This window comes from Berghia stephanieae, chromosome 2 (assembly GCF_034508935.2).
Source record: "Berghia stephanieae isolate SIO BIC M18660-M18661 chromosome 2, UCSD_Bste_1.3, whole genome shotgun sequence".
Taxonomy (NCBI): Eukaryota; Metazoa; Mollusca; class Gastropoda; order Nudibranchia; family Aeolidiidae; genus Berghia; species Berghia stephanieae.
Genome location: NC_088361.1, coordinates 23,407,980 through 23,420,479, shown reverse-complemented (window position 1 = coordinate 23,420,479; position 12,500 = coordinate 23,407,980). Strand labels below are relative to the sequence as shown.

At 39.0% G+C, this 12,500-nt stretch overlaps 1 protein-coding gene across 1 annotated transcript in view; it reads left to right on the top strand.

Annotated features, from left to right (window-relative positions):
- Positions 1–41: 41 nt before the first annotated feature.
- LOC144964515 (uncharacterized) overlaps positions 42–12,500 on the top strand; it is a 21,135-nt gene continuing 8,676 nt past the window's right edge. The window contains exons 1-2 of the mRNA XM_078898899.1: positions 42–202; positions 7,355–12,315. Coding sequence (XP_078755025.1) covers positions 7,368–12,315 — 4,948 coding nt within the window. The 5' untranslated portion in view covers positions 42–202; positions 7,355–7,367. The remainder of the gene's footprint in view (positions 203–7,354; positions 12,316–12,500) is intronic.

The window sequence follows — 12,500 nt, the reverse complement described above, 5'->3', positions numbered from 1 at the left end:
TTTCCAAAGACATAGGGTAACCTTTCCTTGTGTTTGCACCAGAAGATTTCCAGTTTACACAGCTGAGCTCTGAGCTTGATTCCTTACGATTATGGCAATTATTGTCGACTGAACAGAGAAAATAATAAAAAGCCATGAATTAACATAAGAAAAGTCATGTTATTGTATGGTAATCTTAGCTTTAAATTCTCGTTTTGGTAAGGTAAGTCAACTTGTTGTATTCTGTAATGGAGAGGGAATGTCCTCAGGCCTATGAATATGAATCGGTGTGATTGAATTGTGATTGACTTTACTTTTGGATCGTAGAGAGGTTCAGTTAGAGTGATGAGTGACTGTGGTGGGGTTGATGTAGTGAGGCTATGCTGTTTACTGTTTGGTCTCCCTAAATACATGTATACAAGTATAAAGAGAAGTTTTCCATATGTGACTGTTGTTCAGATTCAGAAAACAGCGAGAGAACCAATTCTCTCTTACTCCTACCACTCTTACGTCAGTGTCAGCAGTGTCAGTTTATTTTCTCCATTCCTATCATTCCAAATCTATTCTCAGATTTGAAGGAATTGGAGGCCTAGCCTATACTGTAGGCATCATAACATTAAAAAAAAAATTAAACTAACAATACTTACTCTTAGACTTCCTTCCATTTCATTAGTTCACAATATATGACAACAGAACAACAGGTCGCTACTATCTAAAGGACTACACAGGAAATTGTCATATTTGCAAGGCTGGCGTTATTCACAGACTTATCGGTCTACAACTTTTATTCACTGACCTTTGCCAGATTATATTTACACAAAATTCCAACAACAAGTCAAGGAAAAAGACAATACAATTTGAAAAAAAAAATGGCAAAGGTAACTTGTGTACGGAATCAGTAAAAATTTATTTGTTACATAAGAGAGATAATAATATAACGCTATGATTATCCCCAGACACCTTCCGTCTTCTTTTTACAGAACGGTGCAAGGGATAAATGTCCCATCCATCCTCCCCCCACCTCTTTTTTTTTAAAAACTCTCTCTCTCTCTCTCTCTCTCTCTCTCTCTCTCTCTCTCTCTCTCTCTCTCTCTCTCTCTCTTAGTTCCTTTCTAGTTTCTAGCAAATTGTCATATTTGTCCCCACTCCGATCTCAAAAAGTGACTAAAAAGGATAAATAATTAAAAAGCAAGCAAACAGAAATATTCAGAGAGCGACCAAATGGTCAGATAGAGGAGAAAAAAAACAATAATTTAAAAAAGAATAAAAATAATTTTAAGAAATTCATGCCCAGAAATGGAACAAAAGGTCAAACAAAGAGGAGAAAAGAATAGACTCAACAAAAAAAAAAAGAAAAGAAAAGAAGACGGAATTAAAAAAAAAAAACAATAAAAAAGAAAAGTAAAGAAGACGAAATTAAAAAAAAAAAAAAGATAAAAAAGAAGACGGAATTTAAAAAAAAAAAAAAAAAGTGGCGGAACCAGGATTCGAACCCACAACGTCGATTCTGGTAAAACTTCCAGGGCAGACGACTAAACCATTCGGCCATGACACCTACTTCGAAGTCGACGCATATTGTGTATATGTAGTAACAACTGATTTAATGTTGGTTAATTTTATGTTTTTATAGATATTTGATTAAGTTTCCTTATTTCTATGTGCATTCGGAAACATTCCATATTCTGGAATGTGGATAATTGTTTAAAAGAGCGGAGTTGCAAATATGTGTCTGGGGATAACGAAATTTGGTTATCCCCAGACAGGTGTCTGTGGATAACGCATTTTCATTATCCCCAGACAGGTGTCTGGGGATAATGAAAGCCCAGCCTTTTCATTATCCCCAGACATGTGTCTGGGGATAACCAATTTTCGTTATCCCCCGACAGGTGTCTGGGGATAATGACAGCCAATAATATAATGGCAAATCCATTTTTTCACGCCAAATGAGTGGCATGTGTTAAAATATGTTTTTAAAAAATTTAGAACTGAAACAGCAACATGGCATTTCAGTCAGCAAGGAAAATGTTAAAATTCGTCCATCGTCCACCCACCATTCAATTTTTACCTACGAAGTGACTATTTCTCCAAATGCTCAGGAAAATAAACTGGATCTCTATTTCTCCGAACGGTTTTCGTTCTCAAGATTTATTTTTGGTTATTTGCGATAGTGTCTATGTGAATGGTAAATGTATATGCTTTTGTTTTGGTTTTCTTTTGCCAGTCCTTGGTTGCTTTTGTCGTTTATTCCCAATTTTCTGTTAGACTTCTACCTTGAGTTTGTCCTATCCTGTCTTTCAACCTCTGTTCTGGTCTTGAGACTTTGGCTTTGTTATTTAGTTTTACTTCTATTCTCTCTTTGATAGTGTGGCGTGAAGTGCAAAAGTGAACGTGCCATGGAGTATTCGTGATAGCACAACTTTTTGATAAAATCCGTCTTTGTCAACAAAGTGCCTAAAAAACACTAGCTGATGATTCGTGAGAATTCCCTTGCATTGGCCTCGCATCCGTAACCCATCAGCTACTGGAGGCTAGCCGACCATTCAGAGAAATACAGAGTTCAAGTTTATTTTCCTGAGCGTTCGGAGAAATAGATCTAGCCCAACAGGCCTTAATTTTGATCATTTTAATATTCACTATTTCAAGGAAATTGGTGGCAGTTGGGGTTTGGATTATTTTCTTTTAAAATGAGTCCGAATGTTCTTGTCAATGGGATGGTCGACTGTTCTTGTCAATGGGATGGTCAATGTTCTTGTCAATGGGATGGTCGAATGTTCTTGTCAATGGGATGGTCGACTGTTCTTGCCAATGGGATGGTCGACTGTTCTTGCTAATGGGATGGTCGACTGTTCTTGTCAATGGGATGGTCGAATGTTCTTGGGGATCGTTCACATATTACGTCATCAAAAATTTGCCCTTTTTAGACCCCCCCCCCCCTCCCCCAAGTCATCACTTGTCATCATTGACCTGACCCCCCCCTCCCTCCCCCAACAGATGATGACGTCATCTAATTTAATAAAAACTAAAAGATAACTTTAATTTCACAATATTTATTATTCATTTTTCAAACCATAAACATTGATTATCAACGTTTGATAAAACACATTCAGACATTTTATTAATTTCAGAAACTGTTGATAATTTATGTTTTACGATACAATGGGGACATAAAATTTAAATTTGCAAAGATAAAATCTAACAAACATTATTTAAATTAGGCTACTTGGTGCAGGTGCTATTAAAAAAATTCAGAAAGTGTAATTTAAAATAGTATAGGAGGCAAATTATTTTATAGCATATTAGTCTTTTAGTGGAATGAATTTCTGTTTCAATTTCCAAACATAAAATTAATTGATTCAAAAATGTTTCTGCCTTGGACCTCTGGCAATGTACTATAAATAGTATCATCAATTTCATCTTCATCATCATCACTTTCTCCCATTTGCTGTTCTTCTTGTATGCCGCATTTTCGTGAATGGTCTTGCATTGCTGTGATCGAGGAGTGATACAATGAACATTTAGGGCAAGTTCGCCTTTTGAGAAGTGATACCCCTTTCCCATCTTGTTTCTTGAGAGATGGGCAATACTCATCATAGCAATTTATCTTTAGCTGTTTTGAAAGGAACAAACTTTGAAATAGGCTTCCAAATCTTCCATTATTGCCTATCTCCAAACCATCATCACATGAAGCAAGTGGTACAGGTGGTGGCAGAAAACGCTCTGGAAAAAAAGATGAATAGTTAGTACGCCAAAGTTTGCAGCATGAGTTGTCACTGCATTTCACTATTTGCAGCAGATATTGGGATTGACGAATGTGTTTTATCTTCCAATCATCTGTTTCATGAAATTGAAGTTTGGGTCTTGGATTTTCAGGTGGAGGGATGAATTTTCCAACTACTGGGTATCCATCTATTATCGACTCGGACCAAATATTGGCTAATATTTTTCCAGCAGCTTCAAAGTTCCTTTTTTCCAGATCAACATCAACAGTCTTGTTGCTTCCATCAAGATGACGTCCATGAATATCAAATGGTAAGATGACAGATGCTGTATCCTTTGAAAGCGGTGCCATTCTTCTTTCCACCTCATTATAAGCACTGAAACCTGGAGCGTGTGTAAAGACAAATACAGCATCAATATCCAGCGCCTTGAAATGTCTCTCCCAAGCAGCGAGTGTCTGTCCGTTTTTTGGAGCCTCATTTGGACCACCATCCACTGAAACAAATACTAGGGGTTTGATTTGTCCATTAACTTTGCTGATGACGTCGAATTCTTCTAAATTCAAGACTGCATCGAAATCTTCAGCATGGGAGAGAGCACTACTGCTGTCGTGCTTGCCACTGCGGATTGCTACATACGTCGGACCACTGTAACCAATGGTTCCATCCTCTTTCAGGGAACATCCAGCATAAACTGATGGTATTACTTTATGTCTTTCACCAATTGGAAAATCATGGTCAGGAAGTCTTACTTTATACTCCATATGCATGAGGATTGCTGTTTGTTTTTTTGAGATCGGAAGACCTAGTGGTACTCTCGCTTTATCATCTTGTGACAAGTAAAAAACATGCTTCTTCCCAAATAGAATCGGTTTTGATGATTCCATCATTTAATTAATTTTTCACCTTTTTGCTAATTTATTTGGAATGCCATTTTTGAAGCTCTTGCATTTAATAAAATAGGCCTAATTTGCCTATGTTTTGATGACATCATCTTGGGTCTGACCCCCCCCCTCCCCCATGTCAACACATGTCAACATTTGGTAGACCCCCCCTCCCCCCCTAGCTGATGACGTAATATGTGAACGCTCCCTTGTCAATGGGATGGTCGACTGTTCTTGTCAATGGGATGGTCGACTGTTCTTGTCAATGGGATGGTCGAATGTTCTTGTCAATGGGATGGTCGAATGTTCTTGTCAATGGGATGGTCGACTGTTCTTGTCAATGGGATGGTCGACTGTTAAACTTTGCTGTTTCTTTTACTGTTTTCTCCATATTCATGCCCGCCTACTTTTGTGGATCCTCTGTAATTGTTACAGAAATTTGATGACAATTACAGACTTAAGGAAGTGACAAGCATTTTATCTAAAACTTTAGATCAATGGCGTTTGCATCATATGCATCAGTTATTTTCACAAGTACTCTCGGTGTGCTGCCAAAAGAAATCATTGAGCTGAGAGAGCCTTTTTGGGGGTTCAAATTGGAACAACACACTCTAAAAGAAATTACTACCCCCAACTGCTTTTGACAAGCCCTGTGTCCTCTACTTCAAGTTATAATTTTTAAATTATCGTTTTGTCAGTGATTTCCCTATATCATTTTCTTGAGTGAGTAAAGATAATAATAATAATAATATTAATAATAATACACATTTATATAGCGCTCATTCTCGTGTAAAACACAAGCTCTGGGCACTTTACAATATAAATGTCAATTTTAAGTGAAAAAATAATAACAACAATAATAATTCATAGCCAAATCAAGGATTCATATAGAGTCAAGAAAAACAAATACAGTAAAAATGTGTCTTGAGATTCTTTTTAAAAGTAGGTAAAGACTTGCACTCCCTCAGACCACGTGGCAGTTCATTCCAAATCTTGGGGCCGAAACAAGCAAACGATCTATCACCAAATTTTGTTCTTGATCTTTTTTCCGAAATTTTCGTTTGGTCATTACATGATCTTAAAGTGTAATTTTCAAATTTACACATGACCACGTGATCTGTGAGATATGCCGGTCCTATACCAGCCAAACACTTATAAACAAGACACGCTGCTTTGTAATATGTGCGCTTTTCAATGGGCAACCAATGGAGAGATGCCAACAAAGGGGTTGCATGATCGAATTTTTTTTTAACCAAAAACTAATCTTGCTGCACTGTTTTGCAGCAGTTGTAATTGTTTAATAGAAGCCTGAGGCAAGTTGACAAGCAGCGAGTTACAATAATCTAGTTTCGAAAAAATGAGGGAAACAACCAACGTTTTACATGTTCCAATTGCAATATACTGACGGATCGAACTGATTTTCTTCAATTGAAAGTATAAAGATTTACAGAGAGCAGAAATGTGAACTGACATTCTCATTTCTGAATCAAAATAGACACCCAAATTTTTCACAGTCTTTGAAACTTTGATCTTTTCACCCCCAATCAACACCTCAAGACCATCATTCACCTTCAACTGCTCTCTATTTCCCACAATCATCACTTCTGTTTTTGACTCATTCATTTTCAACTTGTTTGCATCCATCCACTCTTTCACATCCGTCACACATTCTTCCACACGTTTCACAATATTTTCGAGATTTTTAGTTTTATCAGTAGCATAAAGTTGCGTATCATCTGCATAGAGATGATAGCGCAGCCCATGACCAGTGATGACATTAGATAATGGAAAGGGATACAAAACAAAAACAATTGGACCCAAAACAGAGCCTTGAGGAACACCAAAAGACAATGTATGTTGACGAGAAAGTTTATCTAAAATCATAACCTGTTGCTTTCTGCCATCTAAATAAGATTTAAACCACTGCAAGACAGTCCCAGACAAGCCAAAAGTTATATTAAGTCGTTTAATGAGAATACCGTGATCAATAGTATCAAACGCCGCCGAAAGGTCTAACAATTTCAGAAGAGAAACAGAACCTTTATCTAAAACATCAAACAAATCACTCCCAACACAGCACAAAGATGAACATTAAAGGGAAGTAGAAGGTAATAATTTAGCTATACTACAGTGCTTATATACTCTTGTTGTTTGTAGGAGGGTAAGTGATCAATTGCTAAGCACTTTTTTTATCACTTGGTCGATCTCTTAAGTGTACAGAAGCATTAAAAAACATTGTAAGACATGGTGTAGACTAGTTTTTGGTTCATTGACAGGATATTCTGATGTTAAATCAATTAGGCTGCCAGGGCTGCTATGATAGAATTTTTCAAAACATGAAATAAGACAAATAAAATATAATGCTTTTAAGTTTTATTATTCTCCTGTTTCTTCTGTTGTGCAGCTATGTGGTCTAGTCGTATGACAATCGCCTTTGATCGGAAGGTCCTCGGTTCAAGTCCTGAGCAACGCATAGTTGAGTCCTTGGAAAAGAGGCCTTTACTCACATTCTCTCGCCATACTCAGATGTAAAATGAGTACCTGGACGTTAACAGCGTTGTGTCTGTCCGAAAAAAAAAAATGTAATATCGCCTACCAGAGGCGTCATGTCTTGTGATGTTGACTAGGGATCTGTTGTAAAGCGCTTTGAGCAGGCTGAGTGGATATTTAGCTATATAAAAGCTCAAGTTTTTTTCTTTATTCAAAACGGTTTGTATGAAATTTAAAAAAAAATTCTAGGTGATGTTTACAGTTTTCTTCCATTTTTATTTTCAGATCAAGAGATAACATGAATACTATTGGAGATGTGGATCTCAATGCAATACCCGAGGAGGTATTGCTATCAGCTCTATCTTTACCTGAATTAAATGCACAGAACTTTGCTGTTGACCAACAGCAAGGCCAACAACATCCTCTACATGCTCAACTTCAGGCTCCCCAGCCCCCGTCTCAGTATGCCCAACATCCTCATCCTCAGGTGCAGTTTGCTCAGCAACAACACATGCAGCTTCAGCATCCCCAAGAACACCAAGCTTTTCATCAGCAAGTCATGCACCATCTGAATCAACAACAGCAGCAACAACAAAAACAACAGCAAAAACAGCAACAACAGCAACAACAACAACAACACAGTCAGAATCAATACTATCCTCAAAATTTTGGCCAGTGTTCGTATCCCATGCCACCGTCATACCCTTATCAATCAGCCCCATCACCTTATCATTCTGGCAACATCAGTAACTTAAACAGCCCTTCCCACAGTGTCAGGAATTCCTCGGCTGATCATCCATCGGGACAAAATCCCAGTCTTTCAACAATGGCCCCTCAAACTTTCCCGAACCCCCTCTCTTTCTCGCCCACTTTTGTTGGTAATCATAGTTCCCCGTCCAGTCATATACCATCATCTCCAAATTCAAGTAACAGACGCCCGTTGAGTAGAACTGTCCTTGATGCCGGTTTTAACCAGAGCTATAGAAGCCTTGAAATGGCTCCAGGTCAGGAAAGGCAGTCAAAGACTAGATTATCTCAAAGTTCAGATACCACCCCTCACACTCACACTCATAATGCATCTGCTAGCCAAAATTCAGTCAACAACAATCATTTTGACATTATATCTCAGTCAAGCAGACCAGCTTTTCATAGATCAGATAGTTTAAATTCTTTAGGACCTCCAAATAAACCAGTCATTCCTGAAATGCCCTGGTTGTATTCTGCTGGCAATTCAGCTGCACATTCGATGTCACAGTCAATTAATTTTCAAGCAGATGCCTTGACTTCTTATTCTCAGGGGAGATCAGTGGTAAATAATAATAGTAGTAATAACAGGCTTTTGACAAATGCTGCAGCATCGTTGCAATCAAAAGCTTCCTCTAATGGTGCAAATCCTTCACTGCTAGCTTATGTAGACCTCGACAACCCCTTCATTGTGTCATCCTCTCAGCGTCACACTAAATCCCCGCAAACCTCCAGCAGTGGTCGTGCTTCAAATTCAGCCTCAGAATTGCTTTCAAACTCTGGTGATGAATTAATGAAAGCAATGCTATTATCATCTCCATCGGAAGTAACTCAAAGTCAAAGAAATGAATTGTCTGCTTCAAAGACACACCAAGTGTCAAACTCTACCATGAATAACACCCATAATCCATCAATAAATGCTATGATGAATATTAGACATCCTCATCCAGGAGGAAATTTAAGAATGGCAAATAAGCCATATACAGCTGCTACTGCCCCGAGTTCTAATCAACCAAGACATCCACCCCCATCACTGACATCGTGGCCAAATGTCAGTCAACAGTCAGCCATGCCGGCTCCTAGCAGAGCTCGTGCTCCTGCTCCCATGCGGGGAGCCCCTCCATCTAGAGGTTCAAATTCAACAAGAGGTGGGGGCAAACCTCCACTTAGAGGTGCTGCTAGAGGTGGACCACCACCTCCTCCTGTCACTGCCAGAGACATGGGTTCATTTAGAGGTCAGCTGTCTTCAAATCATGGGGCGCCATCTATGAGGGGTGCTATCCCAAGAAGAGGAGTTCCCACACCTACCAGAGGTGGTCCATTAACAAGGGGTCAGCCAGTGAGAGGAGGTGCTCCTCGTGGAGCTCCTGTAAGGGGAGGCATTCCATCGGGTAGAGGTGGCTCAGTGGAACAAGGTGCTTTATCTGCCAGAGGCATGCCAGGTTTGAGAGGCATGTCTAATTCAAACAGGCGTGGAGCTGGTGTGAGTCGTAGGGGTAACAATACTAGGGGTCGTGGACGAGCTCAACCTGCAACTGCAACGGAGTTCCGTGGCTCTGTTGGAATGTTATCCACATTTCCGGATGCTGAAAGACCAGTGGGAAATCCCATTCAGTGGTATCGACTTCCAGATACTGCTGATGCTTCCGTTGCTCCAAGCATAGCAGGCTTTCAGTCAGATATTGAAGCGATGAGGGCCTCAATGACTTCCGATGCACGAAAATCGAGTACTGCTGTTGAACAAAAGCAAAGACAGAATAGCAGTGGAGGGCAGCTTAAGTTACAAACTACTGTGAGTTCTTCCTCTCAGGGAAATGTAAGGACAGAAAATAGCAGTGGAACAAACATCCATGTGAATCGAGTTCAAATATCTACAACTAAAAATCAAATGAAACCACCAGGAAAGGAAGCCATGATACAGTTAAAGCAAGAAATTGTTGACAATCCCACCCCGCCAATCATCAGGAATGAAAGGAATACACATTTAGTAGACAAAAGCATCAGCAACCCAACATCTCAAAACACGCAACCACATCAAGTCAAAATCACATCTCAAAATACACCTACAAATATTAATAGAGACGAAACCATTCCAACATTGACTCATACACGACCGTCTGGTGATAGCTCGAATAAGACAATTCCCACCGACTCTCATCAGGAGAGTAATGACGCTGTTGTGGACAGAAAACCTTTCATCGGAGCAGCAAGAGATAAAGTCTATTCTCTGTGGAGAGCAGGACAGGTTGTTGGGAGAGCTCCAACAAAGGGGAAACCCAAAACGAAATCTTCAACTGCTTCATCCACTCCTTTAAACCAAACACAAGAGAAGAATCAGAATGATATAAATATTCATAAAACTATTGGTGACAATGTTAAAAATCCTAGTGAAATTTCAAAAAGACTCGTGGTTGATAATCCATCTTCAGGGCCCAAAAAAGACATTGAGAGTAAAAGAAGTAAATTAAATAATCAAGCCAAAACTGACAAGAAGAACTTGTTTTATGTGCTATTTCATGGTCATAAACTGATTTGTTTATCATCGGGATCGAGCAATGCTGTCTTGGTTTGTCAATTTCAGTACGAGTGTTTTGCTGATAAAGGGAAAGGAATGGTGAGCAATTGTATCAACAAAGCTTTGAGGATTAAAAAGAGAATTTTGGATCATCCAGATAAAGAAGTGATAATAAAGTTTCTAAGAAATAATGGATATCTGAAGGGTATTTTACAGAATGAGCCAGTTCATGTCATGAGTCTAGATGATGCTAGACGCGTCTATCATTTTATTTACAACATCAAAAACTGCTCCATCGCCACTTGTGTTGTGGAAGTTTTGAATCAGTCTGTGGATCTGAATATTGTTATTTCACCTTCAAAAAGGAAAATTTTGACCCAAGAGATGAAAATGAGAATCAAACGTGAAAAGAAACAAGTAGATGATGAACGTTACGGAAGATTGCATCCGCCACAGTTGGATTCACATACAAATAATTCTGGCACTCCCTCTGCGAATGCCAATAGATTTAATGGCAAGAAAAAACATCATTCTACATGTAGTGACCGCAGTGATCAGACTCTTGCGTATGGGAATGGTGAGGAGGATGAAGATTTAGATGATGTGGTGATTGTGGAGGGACCCGAAGATCCGTATCTTTTAAAATGGGATGGGAAGCAATCCAAACCTGGATGTGTTTGTAATACAATCGTAGGGCAGGTCAGATCTTATCACCACGAGGGAGATAATTATCTGGTGGTCTCAGATTTGTGTCGTATTCTAGGCACTTCTGAATTTATGACAGGGATAGAGACGGATAACGTTATTTTGTATTCGTGCACTAAGGACATTCTTTCTTTTTTAAATGAGCTAAGCCTGAATTTTCCACAACTGGATACAGGTCAAAATTGTTTAGTGAAGGAGAAAGATGTGGGTGTGCACGCCACTGATGAGGAGGATGGTGATCCAAATCCTACAGTAGAAGTAAATCGAATCGCTCCTTTGAAAAGACCTCTTTGCAAACAAGAAGTTGTTGAGGATGATGAAGACAAAATGTGTTCAAATTCAAAACAGCGACGTATCTCCAATAACGTCAGGACGGAGAGCAGTGCTTCTTTAGAACCATCTCTGCCAGATAACTCTACTGTCGTTTCTTCTTCAAGAACTGAAAAACGTCAGAGAAGTCAAGATAAGGTGCTTGATAAAACACTTCAACATGTGCCTGGAAACTCAACTAGTGATAACTCTTCACCAAGAGTCACTGACAATGATGAGGGCGACTCCAATGTCATTATTGTATTTGACACCAATAGTATAAACAAGAGCAGGGATAAATTCTCAGAAACACCTTTGAACATGAGTGACCCTAAATCAAAGGAAAATTCAAAAGATCAAAAATCAATGACTGGCTTGTCAAGTCCAGATTCATGTCTCTCTGTATTTTCACAAGATGGCCCTCAATCACCAGGAGTCTTACGGCAACACAAAGATTTGAGCCAACCTACACAACCTAGTCAAAATAATTCATCTGTCAGTGTGAATGAAAGTCAAATAACTAATGACAAAGCAGCTGTCTCTGTCGTGGATGAAATTTCAAAAGACCTCAATAATACTAACAATGGCCCAGAAATGTATGGGCCCTCCAAACCACAATCGTTGAGTGATAACTCAATAAATATACCAGCCACAATGTCTAAAGCCAATGAAGCAACACAAAGTAAAAAGGTGGTAGTTGCCACAGTCATTGATATAAACAGCTTGACAAATAAAACCAGTAACACTATGTCTACTAATAAACAAGCTGAGTCTGACACCTCAGCAGCTCAAGATAAACAACTTCCAACAGGAAAAGGTCCTGGAGTAAACAAAGCAATCAAAGCAACTCAACTTGCAAATCATCAAGACCTTCTTTCGAGAATATCGTCCAGCAAGGGTCTTCCCGTGTTGAAAAGAAAATGTGTGGAGGACGACCTCGAGTTGAGCAAGCTACACGTGACCTCCATGGAAGGTAAAGTCTTAAGCCTAAACTGTTTTATATATATACATTTGTTGAATATGTTTTGTGAAAGATGAAAATTATTATTAACAGGCATGTCTCATACCATTCTGGATGGAGTTTCTTGTCTCCCAAAGTGGGCGAGGAGGCACTTTATGTGTTTTCTACCCCCCTATATCTGTTTTCCATCTTGCTTT